Raw genomic sequence first — 17,828 nt, 5'->3', positions numbered from 1 at the left:
AAAAATAAAACTCTTATTTCCTTGCCCTCATGTTGTCCCAAACCGCTTTGACTTACAGTTGAAGTCAGAAGTTTACATACACTTAGGTTGAAGTCATTAAAACTAATTTTTGAACCACTCCACAGATTTCATATTACAAAACTAGTTTGACAAGTCATTTAGGACATCTACTTTGTGCTTGACACAAGAAATGTATCCAACAATTGATTACAGATGGATTGTTTTACTTTTCACAGTTCTTGTGGGTCAGAATATTACATACACTAAGTTAACTGTGCCTTTAAGCAGCTTGGAAAATTCAGAAAATGATGTCAGTCCTTGAGACAATTCCGTTCTGATAGGAGGTGTACATGTGGATGTATTTTAAGTCCTACCTTCAAACTCAGTGCCTCTTTGCTTGACATCATGGGGAAATCAGCCAAGATCTCAGAAAGAAATTGTGGACCTCCACAAAATTTCCAAACACCTGGAGGTACCGTGCTCATTTGTACCAAACATAGTACACAAGTATAAACACCATGGGACCACTTAGCCATCATACTGCTCATGAAGGAGGCTCATTCTGTCTCCTAGAGATGAAAGTAGTTTGGTGCAAAAAGTGCAAATCAATCACAGAACAACAGCAAAGGACTTTGTGAAGATGCTGGATGAAACTGGTATCAAAGTATCTATGTCAACATAACTTGAAAGGGGCTGCTCAAAAGCCACTGCTCCAAAACTGCCATAAAAAAGCCAGTCTACAGTTTGCAAGTGCACATGGGGACAAAGATCTTACTTTTTGGAGAAAAATCCTTTGGTCTGATGAATCAAAAATGTTACTGTTTGGCCGTAATGACCATCATTATTTTTGGAGGAAAAAGGATGAGGCTTACAAGCCGAAGAACACCATCCAAATCGTGAAGGATGAGGGTAGCAGCATCATGTTGTGGGGGTGCTTTGCTGCAGAAGGGACTGATGCACTTCACAAAATAGATGGCATCATGAGGAAGGAAAATGATGTGGATATATTGAAGCAATATCTCAAGACATCAGATCGGAAGTTAAAGCTTGGTTGAAAATGGTACTTCCAAATGGACAATGAATCCAAGCATACCTCCAAAATTGTGGCAAAATGGCTTAAGGACAACAAAGTCAAGGTATTGGAGTGAACATCACAAAGCACTGACCTCAATTCGATATGAATGTGTGGTAAGATCTGAAAAAGTGTATGCGATTAAGGAGGCGTACAAACCTGACTCAATTACAACAGGCCCATTCCTCCAGTTCTGTCTGGAGGAATGGGCCAAAATTCCAGCAACTTATTGTGAGGAGCTTGTGGAAGGTTACCCAAAAGGTTTTACCCAAGTTAAACAATTTAAAGGCAATGCTACCAAATGCTAACTAAGTGTATGTAAACATCTGACCCACTGGGAATGTGATGGAAGAAATAAAAGCTGAAATAAATCATTCTCTCTACTAATATTCTGATATTTCTCATTCTTAATATAAAGTAGTGATCCTAACTTACCAACGACAGGGAATGTTTTCTACGATTAAATGTCAGGACTTGTGAAATACTTAGTTTAAATGTATTTTGCTAAGGTGTATGTAAACTGTAAACTTCTAAATTCAAATGTACATGAAAGGAGGTGTTATGTAGAATCTTAGGGACTGTCAAAATGGATTTTCAATGCACTTTTTGCCTGGCAATGAAAAGTGAATAAGTCAGTAATTTTGCCCAAAAAATCTTTTTGTGTTCCACAGAGAAAAGAAAGGGTTTGGATCAACACGAGGGTGAACAAACAGTGAAGAGATTATCCCATTAAAGAGAAAATGTATATTCACTCATTTAATCACCTTCATGAATTTCTTCTGTAGAACACAGACTTACAATTTTTAGAAGAATATTTTGGCTCTGTAGGTCCTCACAATGCAAGTCAATGGGGAGCAAAACTGTGAAGCTTCAGAAAGCACATAAAGGTAATCAGTGGTTGAATATAAAGGATGAATCGTATGGTGATTTGTGGGCAACAAACCGATTCTACGGTGGCAGACAAAGGATATTTATTGTTGTGTTTTACCCAATATAATACTGTATATGAGTAGTTTCCCGCATTAAGCTTGCAAAAGTCTGACGTCTCTTCATACTCATCATTATTTGTTGTTTTGTTGGGCGTTATTGTAATATCGTAATAAACACATGGAGGAAAAAAGTGTTTACAGACATTATAGTATCATGTAACTAGTCCTGCAAAACCTCATTGGTGGGATGATAATAATGCTGTCACTGGTGTGATCATGCCAGAAGTGTTCTCACTGGCTTGAAATTTGCTGTGATGGTTGATGGTTAATTGCAGGAAGATCGCAACACATCTCAAAGCTCGCAATAGATGCGTTCTATGTCCTCCTGTCCTTTCGTTCTTCCCAGGTGGCTTGACAAGACTGGTGTCCACGAGAAGGCAAAGCCATTCTTTTTGCTTTCTTAGAATTGAGAAATACCCATGGATTAAACCACTGGAGTCATATGGATTACTTTTATGCTGCCTTTATGTGATTTTTGGAGTTTCAAAGTTATGGTCTCAGTTCACTTGCATTGTATCCTACAGGGCTGAAATATTCTTCTAAAGATCTTTGTTTGTGTTCTGCAGAACAGTCACACATCTTGGATGGCATTAAGTGAGAATTTTCATGTTTGTGTGAACTATCCCTTTAAGTTATGTTAATCATGTTTTGATCGTTAACCATCACCATAATATACCGTCATAAAATAACTGCGCATGCTCGTTGAAACCCACTGTTCAGAGTGTCCGCGCCCTCGCGATATCTTCTTAATCGTTTCACAAACAAGGAAGAGTCGTTCAGTCGATGTTTGGTGGTCAACAATAGGTGCGATGAAGTCCTGCTGGATTTTGTTGAGCTTCTGCTGCTCTTACGCTGTGTTCGATAGTGTTTTGGGAAACACGGCGTCTTGTCATAATACATGTCAGATGACATACAGTTTGCACACTTATCCACGGGTGAGTGCAAGCTTTCCTGCAACAGCGAAACATTAAAAAATCTTCGACTTGTTTAAAATAAAAGTTACGTGTTGACAACGCTATTGACATTTTTTACCCATTAATTTGTTTCCTGAGAGACTACACGTTCTAACATTGAAAATAAACCGCAATAAATGGTGTTGTTGTTGGTGTGTGTGTGTGTGTGCGCGTGTGTGAGCGTGTGTGAGCGTGTGAGCGAGCGTGTGTGAGCGTGTATTTATCACTTTGTGGGGACCAAATGTCCCCATAAGGATAGTAAAACCCGAAATTTTTGACCTTGTGGGGACATTTTGTCAGTCCCCATGAGGAAAACAGCTTATAAATCATACTAAATTATGTTTTTTGAAAATGTAAAACTGCAGAAAGTTTTCTGTGAGGGTTAGGTTTAGGGGTAGGGTTAGGTTTAGGGGATAGAATATAAAGTTTGTACAGTATAAAAACCATTATGTCTATGGAAAGTCCCCATAAAACATGGAAACACAACGTGTGTGTGTGTGTGTGTGTGTGTGTGTGTGTGTGTGTGTGTGTGTGTGTGTGTGTGTGTGTCTCCTGTGTTGATAGGAGGAATCTCTGTACGCCTGCCAGAGAGGATGCCGTCTCTTCTCCATTTGTCAGTTTGTGGGTGACAGCAAAGATCTCAATGAAACCAAATCTGAATGCGAGTCGGGTAATATTACAATATTATTTATCTGAACTCCTCAAGCTCTCAAAGAAGATAACATTGTTATTGGTATGCAACCAACTGGTTATGTTTGTCTTCCTGCAGCCTGTCGGGAAGCCTACACACAATCAGATGAGCAGTACGCATGCAATCTAGGATGTCAGAGTCAACAACCGTTTGCAGAGCAAAGGATGGAACAGGTAATGTGAGGATCATATTTGAATAATTAAATACACAGTAATAGCCGTATGTACAGTTGCCTTCTTACCTGATAATGTCCTATATTTGTGGAGTGGTGGTGGTGTAGTGGGCTAACACACATAACTTAATTAGAAGTTTGCTGGTTCGATCCCCACAGCCACCACCAATGTGTCCTTGAGCAAGGCACTTAACTCCAGGTTGCTCCGGGGGGATTGTCCCTGTAATAATTGCACTGTAAGTCTCTTTTGGATAAAAGTGTCTGCCAAATGCGCAAATGTAAATGTATATTTGCTGCTTTTCATGTGCATAGTCTTTATGTCTTAATATGATAATTCCACTAGTATGTAAATATACTTTTGGAGGACCTTATTTGAAGTAACCTTACTTTTGTTTTTGTTGTTGTTTGGATGGAAAGTTGATGACGATGTTGCCCAAAATTCATCTCTTATACCCGCTGACACTGGTAAGGGTTTTTTGGGAAGAGATGATGAGCCAAGCCAATAATTTCATCACCTCGTCCTGGACATTTTACTTCCAGGCAGAAGATGGTAAAGTTGTAATTTTCGAGGTAATGTGTTGATAACATTATATAAACATTTTACTGTTGTTTTACTGTTCCATGTTAAGTTCAGTCGACAGCATCTGTGGCAATTTGTTGATTACCACAAAAAACTGGACTCATCCTTTATTAAAAGAAAAAAGTGCAGCAAGGCACTTACAATTGAAGTGAAGCAGCCCAGTCCATTAAGGTTTAAATACATTCTTGCAAAAGTAAGGCCACAAAAATTCAAGATTATACGTGTTAACATAATTTCAGTTAGAAAATCAAGGATTTACTACGGTGGCCGACAGAGCTCAACGTGCTGCAACCTAAAGAAGAGACATGCAAATAGAAAAAAACGCATGCAAATAGAAAAAAACGCATGCAAATAAAAAAACACCCGCAAATTAAGAAAACATCTTCATCAGTTTCACAACACACGTGTGCTCCAAATACTCACAACAAAATACAGAAATGCGCTGCAAAAGCTCACAACACAACAAAATACAGAAACGCGCTGCAAAAGCTCACAACACAACCAAATATAGAAACAAGCTGCAAGTAACACAGACCACAATGGAAATGTTTCCGGGGGGAACCAAATAAGTGACGAACCCGGCTGGGACGTGCTTATTGCACGTGAGCATCCCTATGCCCTACTCCCTTCGAAGGGCAGACGGCAGAGCTCTTCAAGTGGGACTTTGGAGTGAGCATGGCACTAGTGTGCCATTTATGTAGCCGTTTGGAATGCACTTGATGAAGGGAGCAATGAAAGACAACTTCCAACGTAATTATTTTCACCTGGGATTTTCCCATGACAACGCAGCACGTTGTCCATCAGCTGAATAGCTGTTCTGAGGACAGAAATATAATGCTGTTAACATAACGGTTGCAAATAAATTTATTTTTACTTTACAAAAAAACTGTTAAAATATGCGTTTTATATATCCGTTATATATCTGTGTGTCAGTGTCTCAACTTTAAAACATTGGACCCTAGATTACCTACACCTTCTTATGAAACTTTGCTTTATGAAAAATTAAACATAACATGAAACAATTTGTATAGTGTAACTCAGAGCCATGGAGAGAATGGCTCTGGTGTAACTAATGTAAAGACTAATATCTTTCCTTCATGTTCTTCTTCTCTATCTTTTTTTATATATTTTAGTTTTCAGCTCATTGTTCTTTTCTCATTTCTGATGACATTGAACATATTGTTAATACATTTTGTATATTGTATACAAGTTGTATGTCATAAAAAATTTATCTCTGTATGTTTTGCAGAAAAAAAAAGTTAAAATAAATAAAGTAGAATTTTGAGCTGTAAGCAAAGAGTAGAAGAACTATAAAAAAGTATAATATTCCAATATAATATTATAATATTATTTCTATATACAATATATTACAATATTATTTTAATATTATAGTTTATTTATAAAAAAAAAAATATACAGGCTTTCACTTCTTGTCCCAACTGGGTTCGTCACTTATTTGGTTCCCCCGGAAACATTTCCGATGTGGTCTGTGTTACTTGCAGCTTGTTTCTGTATTTGGTTGTGTTGTGAAGTTTTGCAGCGCGTTTCTGTATTTGGTTGTGTTGTGAGCTTTTGCAGCGCGTTTCTGTATTTTGTTGTGTTGTGAGTATTTGGAGCACACGTGTGTTGTGAAACTGATGAAGATGTTTTCTTAATTTGCGGGTGTTTTTTTTATTTGCATGCGTCTTCTTTAGGTTGCAGCACGTTGAGCTCTCTCGGCCACCGTAATTTACCGTTGTTATGCCATTGACCACATTACAGGGTTTACTGGCATTATGTCGTCATCACAAACAAGTTGTAATATTGGTTTGAACCAGAGATTATTTAGCCCTGAGACAGAGCACTTGAATGGGAGAATATGAAACGCCCAATAAGGCTTTACATGTGAAGGATCCAATCACCTTTTAGATACAGACATTACCTGTCAGTCAACTCGGGAAGGCCCTTTAGCTGGACCAGCCATAAAAAAATTGTTTTTTAGTGTGATCTGAGCTGAAGAAGCTCAATGTGATATGATACCATTGTTTTCAGATTTAACTACTTAATTGAAATACAGAATGTTCTTTGATTGTAATCTTGACAAACAGTTTTGGAGATTTCTGTCTTTCCCCATTCAAGTAGATAGGAGCTGTACTTTGCTACTTGTATCCATTGAAAAAGCTGCCCTGGAGCGTTCCCAAGATGGCCGCTGATTGGTCTTGAAACTGACTTTTGTTGCTTTCAAGTGGACCTGGGAAGCTCGTACCTCCAAGTTGGGTATTTGTTTCAACGATATGTCACGCATTCAAGAGAGAAACAAAATACAGAAGAAAAGAAATACACTATGAATGACGGCAAAAGCTCCTTTTCTGTTTTACCAGTGAATAAACGTAAATAAATACACTTGCATCACTTATTCACAAAATATGATTTAAAAATCTAACAAATTATTTATTAAAACAAACTTCGAAAGGTGAGTCAATAGTTGGCTATCATGTATAACAAACTTATATTAAAATTAGGGCTGTCGATTTAACGTGTTAAGTCAGTGCGAATAATTTTACCAAAAATAATGCATTAAAAAAATTAACACAATTAATCGCATGCCCACGGACCATCATAAAGAAGATTCCTCAGAAATTCAAGCTTGTAGTACCACTTGTTTAATCCAGAGGCCAGTAAGTGAAATTTCAGCTGTATGAGCAACATGCAGTTTATACAGCGAAGAAAACATTTCAGTAGGCAGGACAACAAAAATATGAGTTACGTTCTTGCGTTCAAAACTCTCGAAGGAGCGCAAATGCGATCTAAGGGATCTCAAGATGTGTTTAAAGATTGAGTATTAAACTATATTTAACTTGACACAGTGACCTAAACATTTTATTTTCATGACACAACACACCCGAGACGTCTGTTAAAATAACATTCAGTAGGTAAATTAGTTTCCATCATCTTTTCTGTCAACACGGACCTTTCACCATCCCATCTCGGTGACTCATGTATCATCTAGAATTCAGAATTTCCCCACTTGTAAGTACGACTTCGCTTGATTGTTCATGTGCTCAGAATGATATTTCAGACTCTGCTTGAAGGCAACATTTGATAGAAATTTTGGAGCATCAAAGGTATACCAAAATATTTATAAATTATTATTTGAGCGACTCAAGAGCAAGCATATAGGATATGCCTGATTTTATTAAAAACATTTCTCTCTCTCTGCATTGCAGACAACATGTGTAAATATATATCTAAATCTCAACATGTTCACATTTTTTAATGCTACAATAATTGAATTAATACTTGTGAATTCAAGAACTATATTGCTTTTGTTTATTTATTAAATGTATAATTATTTCAGAGAAAATATTTTCTCTCTCTATACACTATAATTGTTGATTGTGTACTCACAGAACAATGCAAACACAAAGCAGAACTATAAATATGCTGAACCTATGGCATAGGTTTGACACACAAGTTTGAACTGGCCTTAATCTAACCACAGTTTTTGCTTTAGAAAAAAAATATTTAAACGAGGGACGTGTCTAATGTATTTTTGGTGGCAATCAACATTATGCTGTTGATTGACCTTAACTTGCATTAAACCCTGAAAATTATTTAACCATTGGATGTTGATGTAATATTGTGTAGATACGGCATGTAAATAATGTGTGCAGAAAGTAATTAAAGTTTATTTGAAAGTGTCATTACCTAAGATTTCCCTTTTACTTCTAGTCTGAGCCGCAAATTCAGTTTATGCCTGAGTTCGAATTTCAGAGAGAGGAGACAGATGAGCCACAGAGCACTTGTAAGTGATTAAAATGACACGCATCTACTTCTTTTTTGGTCTTTCTGTTTTCCTCTATGATAAATAAACAGGTTGTGGAAAATACCACACTTTTACTAGTTTTTCCAGGGTCTCTTCTAACAATTCATTACTTTTTTCATGCCTAAATAATCATGATAACACCTTTAAAGAGCATCAAACTATCAGTCACATAAAAGAGGTGGTTTCAAAATCACAAAATAGATAGATGTGAATAGAGTGGATGTGTTTTCAAAAGTTGCAGATCGTGGAATGAACAACCCTGTTTATAAAGATTTTCCAAGGAGCTTCATCCATGAGAGAGACCGGGACATGTTCATTGATAGAAGCAACTCTGAGGAAGATTACAAAGTTTTCAGCTGCCTCTTAAGGTTGGTTCCATCTTGATCTTTACAGGAATTCTTATTGGCCTTATTAGGTATGTATTGCAGTTATTAAATTGGTTGTCTTATTTAAATGTAAAACAATAATCACTATCATCTTGTTTACTGTCAGGAACCCGTGGCTACCCGGCTGGATCTTGACCACCACTCTGTTTTTGTCTGTCTTTGTTCTAATCTGGATTTGCTGTGCCACAGTGTCCACAGCTGTTGAGCAGTATGTCCCTGCTGAGGTAAACTACTTTACCATTATCATGTTTGGTATTAATGTGGATTTACACAAAACATAATTTTGCTAGTGTGGTCATATATTGAGGAGATACTGTCAGTGAGAAATGGTTTTAGTCCGATAATCAGTTTGACCATTATTATTTACTATTAAATAGTAAATTTAATAGTAATTTTATTTAATTTTTTCAAGTTTATGATAAACAGTGTTGGGTAAATTACTTAAAAACAACAATCCACTACAAATTACTAATTATTTCTCTAAAATTGTAATCCTATTACTTTTCCACTCACTTTTCCACTCAAATTCAAAATAATTTTTATATTTCTTTCTTGTTCATTGTTACACACAAATCATACACACAGAACCTCATATTTCTCCTACACAATAACTCGTTACGGGGCCAAAAATTCATGTATTCTACATAAATAATATATTAGAAATAAGCACAAGCCTATAATGTACTTGAAAGTAATTAATGTAATGTAATCTGATTACAAGAATATTTAATGTAATGCATTACGCTATTTGTTTGACTAAAATGTATTAGATGTTGTTTGCATAACTCATTATAGTTTAAATGCAACAGACAATTCTAAGCTAAATTGTTTTTTTTGTTTTTTTGCTGTTGTAGTCTGATTAGTTGTTATTGTGTCAAAAAGCAGAAATAAAATATAATTAATTTGTTTCTGCATATCAGTTATTTGATCCTTAAACATAAAAAGAATTGTCTATAAGTATACTAATCAGCATCAGTTGTAAAACAATAATATATATTGTTTGATATATAGTGAAAAAAAATATTGAAGGAGTTGTTACATCCATGTACTATGTTTAAGAAGACTTGGCAACAAGGCAAAGATTAAATAAGAGGATGATTTTTTGTTTCCCTGAGTATATCTGGTACTAGCCGTGTTTACTGTGCATATCTGTCATGGTCTTTCATCCTGAAGTTATTATCTTGAGCAGATAAGTAGTTATGAACTCAAGTCACTAAAGTAAATTGTCCCAGTTTACACATGCTGACCATTGAGCCATCCACCAATTAGTTAACAACTCGGATAAAAATCTGATCTCGGTATGCGTTCATACTTTCTCTTTGCTTCATCAGAAACTAAGCATATATGGGGATATGGAGGACATGAAGAACCAGAAACTGACCCCTTATGTTCAGTCCTCTCTGGTGGTTATCAGATCTCCTGGGAGTGAGCAGATGGAAGCAGGACCCCTTCCATCAAAGGTCAACCTGGATCAATCTAACATTTAAGAGTCATCTAAACCACAGAGTAGGAACATCCAAAGGAACTGGGGTCACCATGCTATTAAGTCTTACAGATTACTCAACATTTTGTGATTATTGCTTAAAACTCTATCATTTTACTTTTACTATGGATATTTTGGTTTCTTCTTTTTTTTAACTTGTGAAGTATGGACTAAGGGAATTATTTTTTCTCAATATTTTGGCACTTTAAAGGCATAATGAAAACTCTGGATCTCAGTTTTCCATAATTGTTTTCTACCCTGTGTGTGTGTGTGTGTGTGATAGAGAGAGAGAGAGATCAATAACAGCTTGTGATTTGAGCTGCAAAATTTGTGTTGCGCAGTAAAACTTAACATTCTGATTTCTGCATAAGAACCAGATATCTCAGCTATGGTGTGTGAAAGTTTCTTGAACTGTTTTAGAATCAGTCTTTTTTTTTTTTCTTTTTTTTAAGATTTGTCATCTTGATATTGTTAATAAAGAAAAATACCAAAATGTGTTCAGACTCTATTTTTACAATCTTAATTGCTAATTATCATGATCAAATTGAAGTATCTTGTGTTATTTCAGCAGTATAGTGTTTGTGTTTAGTCATTAGTTTGAAACCGTCAAAACGAGCATGTCAGAACTGACAACAAAGTGCATGTGCTGATGTGGTTACGAAGTTACTATCTTGTAACACGTGACAATTTATGTTGGCTTTTGAACACACCACGGTTTTTTTTTTTAATGATGTATATTCGGCTTCTTGGACAATTTCCAGTCAGGTGTCTGACCGCATCATAGCACAGAGACGGCACCCATAAAGATCATTAATGATATTAAGCTAAATACTGATTCAGGCAAAATATCAGTGCTGGTATTATTAGATGTCAGTGCTGCTTTTGACACTGTTGACCACAACATTATCATAGACAGATAGGAAAACTGGGTAGGGTTCTCTGGGATGGTCCTCAGCTGGTTATATTTAGAAGGGAGGGGTTATTATGTGAACATAAGACAACTACGAATCTGAGTGGACATCAATGACATGTGGATTCCCACAAGGCTCAATTCTTGCACCGCACCTGTTCAACCTGTATATGCTCCCACTAGGCACCACTAAAAATCGGATACCATAGCTATGTAGATGACACCCAGATCTATCTAGCCCTATTGCCAAATGACTACAGCCCCATAAACTCTCTGTGCCAGTGCATTGAAAAAATTAACAGTTACCAGTTTTTGTAAGGGAGAACACCTAAAACTGCAAATAAAATTGGCAAAATTGGTAAATAGGATGCTGTATTGTTTGAGAATATATATTTCTGGGATATCTCAAATTAAGTAGAAATGATTATTTGATTTCTAATGAGGTTATTGATTGTTATATTTTCAATTAACCTTTTGTGTGAGTTTGATGACAACATCTGAGAAAAATTAAACAAGAATAATTTTTTTTTAGTGGAGATTAAGTTCCCTTACTGTCTGGAGAGAAATATTCATTGAAATGAATTAATCAAGCCTAAATAATATTTTTTTATGAATTTTATGTGGACAGCTATTTTATACAAATAAAAACATTTTGCTTTTGCAATGTTGTGTAAATAAAAATTACAGTACTGTCTGCTTAAAGAGTTATCTAGCATTGAGGCTGATGTTTGATTTAAGAGGAGTGTTTTTCATCAGATTGTTGTGGTGAGTGCTGCAGCTGTAGATGTTGCACTAGAAGAGCTGCATGTATCTCTGGGATCCTTTTGTCTTGTATGATCTCCAGTGCTGTGGCAGTGGGCTAGTTTTGTTTTTTGGCCTCCCTGTATCACCTCCAAGTATGACACTTATGTATAATCCATAAATAACATTGTTCTAAAAGTGTCAGTTTAGGAATATGGACATTTATTTTCAGATTATTGTGTTTTTGTTTTATCAGTAAATCAAGATTGTAGGACAGATGGGTCCAGATTTTTGTGTGATGACAGAGTAACCTGCACCCCACCTTCTGACCTCTGTAACAGAGTTCCCAACTGTCCCAGAGGAACAGATGAGGACAAGATCATTTGTAAGCTTCATTCCATTTTCAACAACACAGGCATGTGAAAATCCATACATAAATGACTTAAAATGTAATGTTAAGTGTTTCACACTGGATGTATGTAAAGCTGCCCATTTTCATTTTAAACAATCTACCAAACAACCTTCCGAGTAATCTTATTTTCGGTTGTGGCAATTTGGATCTTCGTTAATAAGAAATGTAACTTTATTAATGACTGTGGAGACTGCTCAGATTAAATTTAAAGTCTTTGTGCTTGAGTAGAATTATTGAGGCACAAAGACTTACACATGTAATAATCACAAGTCAGTAATACATTTAACCATAATGATATTGATTGATAATTGATCATTCTGTCCTGTTAAGATTCATACTCAGTTTGTCTATTTATATTGTGCTACGGTGTTAATGCAAACTGCCCTTCCTGTGGAGCAGACTAGTGGCTCTGCACCCCTGTGGACTTTCAGTACTTTGACTGCATACCTCGCGGTCTGTGTTGGGATGGTAGACAGCACTGTTTTGACTGGTCTGCTGAATCTGCATTAAATGCTAAAAACTGACATTTTTTTAAATGAAGCTTTGCATTAAATATCTTTATGGAAATCTTACACCATCTTGCAGTGATGCTAAAAATGTTATTGAAGTTGAAATGTGTATTCATACTACAATGTTTCTTGTTTTCTTATATTTCATAATTTGTCAGTTTCAGTGCATCTTTGTGCATTTTCTAAGTAAAGTATTTTGTATAAACATACCCATGTTTGGCTGTCAGTGAATTTGTTTGAGGCAATGGCAGATTACAGTAGAAAGTTTTTATTTTCAAGAATCCAAAGTAAAAGCATTTCAGAGTCACATTCCTCACAGAGGAATGCAGTGTTGGCAAAGTAAACTGTTTGTTGACACTCAGTAACTATTTAACATATCTAAGTCCTCTGCAGATAGAGCAGACACAGATTGGCGCTTTGCGAGTGGAGCTGTACTTCGCTCTTCCTCTGTTGATAGTCTCCTCTTCTTACCCTTCTGTACAGCTGCCACTGTTGGGTAATGTGTGATGTGCTCATGCTTATAAAAGTGAATTGGCACAACTTTGTCTTTATTTGTGCCACTTCACCCAGACAAGGAGTTTAATGTCTCTCGAACAAACTTTTCCCTTCCATCTAAAAAAACAAAACAACAGTTAAACAGAATTTTCTGGGGTCAATGCAAGTTTAGCTCAATGGAAGTGAATGGGGCCAGTCCAGAAACATTCAAAAACACACGGTTTCAAAAGTATAGGCACAACACGTATATATATTATATGTGTTAACATGATTTCAGTGTGATAAAAATGTCTCATTTACCTAGTCTGTGTACATATATATATCCAATATTATAACTTCAATATTACAATTACAACTGTCATGATAACATAATGCAGATAAAGTTTGCTGTCTGCTAAATACTGTAATATGTGTAAATTCATGATTTTATCACACTAAAATAATGTTAACATGTTACTGTTTACATCTTGTAGACATACTTTTGAACTGGTGCAATTTTAATGTTTATGGACTGGTCCATTCACTTCCTTTGTAAGTGCCCTACAGTACTTCACTGCCAGTTTTGCTTTTTTAATGAATTAAGGAGAGAAAAGACAATACAATTATTATTTTAAATTTTTTATCAACATTTTGCCAAAACTGCTGTCGATAGAGCTTGTACTGAAACTGGATAATTTCTTTCAAATTAAAGGTGCCATTAGTAACTTCTTTGTGTTATTTTGGACTTAAAGTGACACCTAGCGGTGTGAATGCAGCATCATTCAGTATCAATAGTTTTCAAGTTACATATGCCATTGTAGAAATGTTGTATTCATAGTCACACATGATTAATTTAATCCAAGAGTGAAAGTGTCCAATAACAAGGCGGTTAATGAGATTAAGAGAGTAGTATTCGGCTGGTCATGTGATCAAAACATGGTAGCTCCCATGATGGGACAACCTTGAAGTAAGAGTCTTCATTAAATGTAAGTGGACATGATTTTATATGTTGGTTTCAATTTCACAATTAATTTATTGTGGTGTAAAACTTTTTTAAATGAGGGAAAAATTACTGAGAAAAACTTCAATATGGACATAATGCACATAATGATAGGAAGGTTGCTGAAGTTACAACATTAGGCCACTCAATTTTTATTAATTCTATAATGATTATATTTTTAGGATTTGTGATAATGTTAACATGTATAAACTCACAGAAACGGAGAGCATTTGTTCTTGGTTTGTTGTCTTTTTTTGGTACTTCTGCAGCTCTAATTTCCCATTGGTTTATAACCTGATTGACAAATTAGAATACGTTATAAAGCATAAAAACTATATACATGTATATAGAGTCTCAGTGTACAAGCTCTACAAGGGCATCCTCACATAGGATACAGAGGAACACCAAATCTATGATGGATTTCTGTTACCTGTTCAGCCCAGCCCTCTGTTTTGCAATCAGAGTGAGCAAACATCTTCAAAGGTGTCTCTGAGAGGATCAGTTTCATCTTATTTCTGAAAAACTCTTTCACCGACAAATTCACCTATAAGAGATTGTTAAAGGGATAGTTCACCCAAAAATGTTTTTCTTCTGCTGAACACAGTTAGTGATAGTCTATCTGTGTTTATTTCTGATATGATATTTCTCAATGTAGCTATTAATTATCCTGTTCACTGTCTGAATGTTTTTACTACGAGTGTGATGAAGCATAATTTTGTGGGCATGTGAGGAGTTGAGTTTGTCAGCAGTCTAGAGTTTGTTAGAACAATGTTACTTTGTAAAGGCAAAATATTCTTAATAGGCAACTCCAGAACGCATCCACCGTCTCTATGACTGATGTTTTCATCTGTTTTGATGCAAATGTGTTTCAACGGCCGACGTCTGTTACATATAAATTATTTATATAAGTTGCTGGAAAATACAGTATATATATATTGATCGGTTTCACTTCTGAAGATATAGATTTAAACACTGGACTCTTATGGATTGATTTTATGCTGCCTTTATATACTTTTTGGACCTTCAAAGTTCTGGCCACAATTCACTTGCATTGTATGTATTAACAGAGCTGAGACATTCTTCTAAAAATCTTTGTGTTCAGCAGAAGACAGAAAGTCATACACATCTGGGATGGCATGAGGTTGAGTAAATGATGAGAGAATTTTCATTTTTGGATGAACTATCCCTTTAATATTATGTAAGACCTGCTATAAAATTTCAACAGCCAATAAAAAGTTACAGAAACTTGTTTTTCTTCCTCTTTAATTACCTTCACATTTGTCCCAGATATGTCTAGTTTCTGTAGAGTTTGAAAGCATGTTAGATAGCCAAGTCCTTTCTCTGTGATGGGATTCTCTGTTTTGAAAGAAGAAATAAAAATTATAGTATACGTGTAAATTTGCATACAAAATACATTCAACCTATGGACATTATGGACAGTGTTGGGTGTAATCCAATTATAAAGTAATTTACAGTAATCTAATTACTTTTTAGTATAAAAGTAGTGTAATGCATAACATTTTAAATTATTTTAATCAGATTAATGACTTTCAATTTATTTAATTACTTTTAAGTAAATTATAGAGTTATGCTTATTTCTAATACATTATGTAGGATACATAAATTTTTGGCCCCATAACGAGTCATTCATTATAAAAGAGAAATGTGAGGTGCTGCTGAGTGTATGAATTGTGTGTAACAATGAACAAGAAAGAAATATAAACATTATTTTTTATTTGATTATATTATATAGACGTGTTTTATAAAGTAACCTAAAAGTAATTAGTAGTGTGATTACTTTTCCAATTAAGTATTTTTTAGGTAAATAATTAGTAATTTGTAGTGGATTACTATTTTAAGTAACTTACCCAACATTGGTTATGGATAGGAAATATCTAACTCAAGAAGAGCTGACTTTATGAATATTTGCCATAAACCTACCAGAGAGGTCCAGAAGCTGCAAGTTTTCTAGGCCTTTCTTCATCACTCTGACTGGTGCTGTCAGTCTCTGCAGGCCTGCATCGGAAAGGCAGTTTGTCCCCAAGAAAAGCTTCACAAGACTACCAGAAAATAAAATGAAAATGCATTAATGACACCTGTGATCACAAGTTTATGCCAAAGTAGAACAAATTGTAAATCCAGCAGCCATTTGAAAAGTTAACTGCCACTGATTCTTTTCTTTCACAGTATAAAGGGATGTTCCCCCCCAAAATGTAAATTCTCTCATCATTCACTCACCCTCATGACATCCAAGATATGTCTGACTTTCTTCTGCTGAACACAAATTAAGATTTTTAGAAGAGTATCTCAACTCTGTAGGTCAGTACAATGCAAGAGAATGGTGGCCAGAACTTTGAAGGATCAAAAAGCATAAAAAGGCAGTATAAATATAATCTATAAGACTCTGGTGTTTAAATCCATATCTTAAGAAGCAATTTGATGGGTAAGGGTGAGAAACAGATCAATATTTATTAACATTCTGAAAGTGAAAATGGAGATTTATAGTAAAAAGATTGACATTTTGATATTTTCCTCAACCAAAAGGATTGCATTGCTTCAGAAGACATACATTAAAACACTGGAGTCTTATGTATTACTTTTATGCTGCCATTATATGGTTTTTGGAGCTTCAAAGTTCTGGTCACATTCACATGCATTGCATGGACCTACAGAGCTGAAATATTCTCCTAAATATCTTAATTTGTGCTCAGCAGAAGAAAGTAAGTCATACACATCTGGGATGGCATGAGGGTGAGTAATGAAGAGAGAATTTACATTTTGGGGTAAACTATCCCTTTAAAACTTATTTGCTGTCCATACCTAGAAAGGACATCAGAGGTTATGTATTTAAAAATGTCATGGTTGTCGCCTAATCTGCATCCATTGAGGTCCAGGCTTTCCAGACGCTGAAACATTCTGATCTCGTCCAATCTTTCAGATATCAAAAGAGACCTGAGGGGACAACACAGAACAATATCGTCTAGGTTGGCAGGTAGGTTTTGAAACTAAGTTTTAATACTTTCTAGAGCTGCCACTTATTCTTACCTATTTCTCAGACACAGAGATTTTAGCACTAGTTCTCCATAGGCCTCACAGAAAACCTGCAGTGCTCGGGATGCAGTATGTGGGTCAATGAATTTGTGTCTCTCTTCAGCGGCTGAGAACAACTTATCAGCCATTTGCTCCGGGAAACCGACCAGTGAATCAACATGTTCAATATGATCAGCAATAAACTGCAAAGATAAGTCAAATAAAGATTTCACCGAATACCGCAAACTACCCTCTTTGTTGTATGTAAAGATGAAGAAATCGCTTTTCTTTGTGTGACTAGCGGAAGGTAAAGCATCAATGCAGAGTTTAAATGAGAAGTCTCTGTTGAAGAGTCTGTGCTGCGGCGGAGCTGCATGAGTATCTGCATTGACACATCGCAGCGCGCCTTTCTCTCGGACATAAACAGCTCCACAGTCCTCATTTAAGTACATCCTGACCAGCTCCGTACACAGCACATACACTCGAGGAGCTTTTGTCCAAACTATTGATTTGGCTTTTTAAATCAAGGTTATATTCACTTGGTTAAATGTAAAGGCATTTAAAAACGACGCGCTCTTGAAAACACAAATTCCTCTTCTGTGTCAATTTTCACGTATATAC

General features: G+C 35.7%; 2 protein-coding genes across 2 annotated transcripts; one reads left to right on the top strand and one right to left on the bottom strand.

Moving 5' to 3' along the window:
- Positions 1-2,746: 2,746 nt before the first annotated feature.
- Positions 2,747-10,624, top strand: tmem59 (transmembrane protein 59). The gene is made up of 8 exons (XM_052134711.1): positions 2,747-2,996; positions 3,579-3,684; positions 3,784-3,878; positions 4,295-4,447; positions 8,169-8,241; positions 8,498-8,630; positions 8,755-8,872; positions 9,980-10,624. The coding sequence occupies exons 1-8, from the start codon at positions 2,757-2,759 to the stop codon at positions 10,133-10,135; spliced, it is 1,074 nt and encodes a 357-aa protein (XP_051990671.1). The 5' UTR covers positions 2,747-2,756; the 3' UTR covers positions 10,136-10,624.
- Positions 10,625-12,958: 2,334 nt separating this feature from the next.
- Positions 12,959-17,795, bottom strand: lrrc42 (leucine rich repeat containing 42). Its single transcript, XM_052134579.1, has 7 exons — positions 17,223-17,795; positions 16,998-17,129; positions 16,119-16,237; positions 15,448-15,533; positions 14,608-14,721; positions 14,393-14,471; positions 12,959-13,315 (listed from the first exon to the last, which is right to left on the bottom strand). The coding sequence occupies exons 1-7, from the start codon at positions 17,657-17,659 to the stop codon at positions 13,266-13,268; spliced, it is 1,017 nt and encodes a 338-aa protein (XP_051990539.1). The 5' UTR covers positions 17,660-17,795; the 3' UTR covers positions 12,959-13,265.
- Positions 17,796-17,828: the final 33 nt, after the last annotated feature.

This window comes from Xyrauchen texanus, chromosome 9, assembly GCF_025860055.1.
Source record: "Xyrauchen texanus isolate HMW12.3.18 chromosome 9, RBS_HiC_50CHRs, whole genome shotgun sequence".
NCBI lineage: Eukaryota > Metazoa > Chordata > Actinopteri > Cypriniformes > Catostomidae > Xyrauchen > Xyrauchen texanus.
The sequence above is the reverse complement of the archived record's forward strand: the minus strand, read 5'-3'. Positions and strand labels throughout refer to the sequence as shown.

What these genes read in the sequence shown, in the direction of transcription:
- tmem59 (XM_052134711.1), top strand. Translation starts at nt 2,757, where the DNA reads ATGCTCGTTGAAACCCACTGTTCAGAGTGTCCGCGCCCTCGCGATATC. An exon ending in CAAATCTGAATGCGAGTCGG is followed by an intron (nt 3,685 to 3,783) that starts GTAATATTACAA and finishes GTCTTCCTGCAG; the next exon opens with CCTGTCGGGAAGCCTACACA. An exon ending in AGATGAGCCACAGAGCACTT is followed by an intron (nt 8,242 to 8,497) that starts GTAAGTGATTAA and finishes TGTTTTCAAAAG; the next exon opens with TTGCAGATCGTGGAATGAAC.
- lrrc42 (XM_052134579.1), bottom strand. Translation starts at nt 17,659, where the DNA reads ATGTACTTAAATGAGGACTGTGGAGCTGTTTATGTCCGAGAGAAAGGC. An exon ending in TATCTGGGACAAATGTGAAG is followed by an intron (nt 14,722 to 15,447) that starts GTAATTAAAGAG and finishes AATCTCTTATAG; the next exon opens with GTGAATTTGTCGGTGAAAGA. An exon ending in CAGAGGGCTGGGCTGAACAG is followed by an intron (nt 14,472 to 14,607) that starts GTAACAGAAATC and finishes TTTGTCAATCAG; the next exon opens with GTTATAAACCAATGGGAAAT.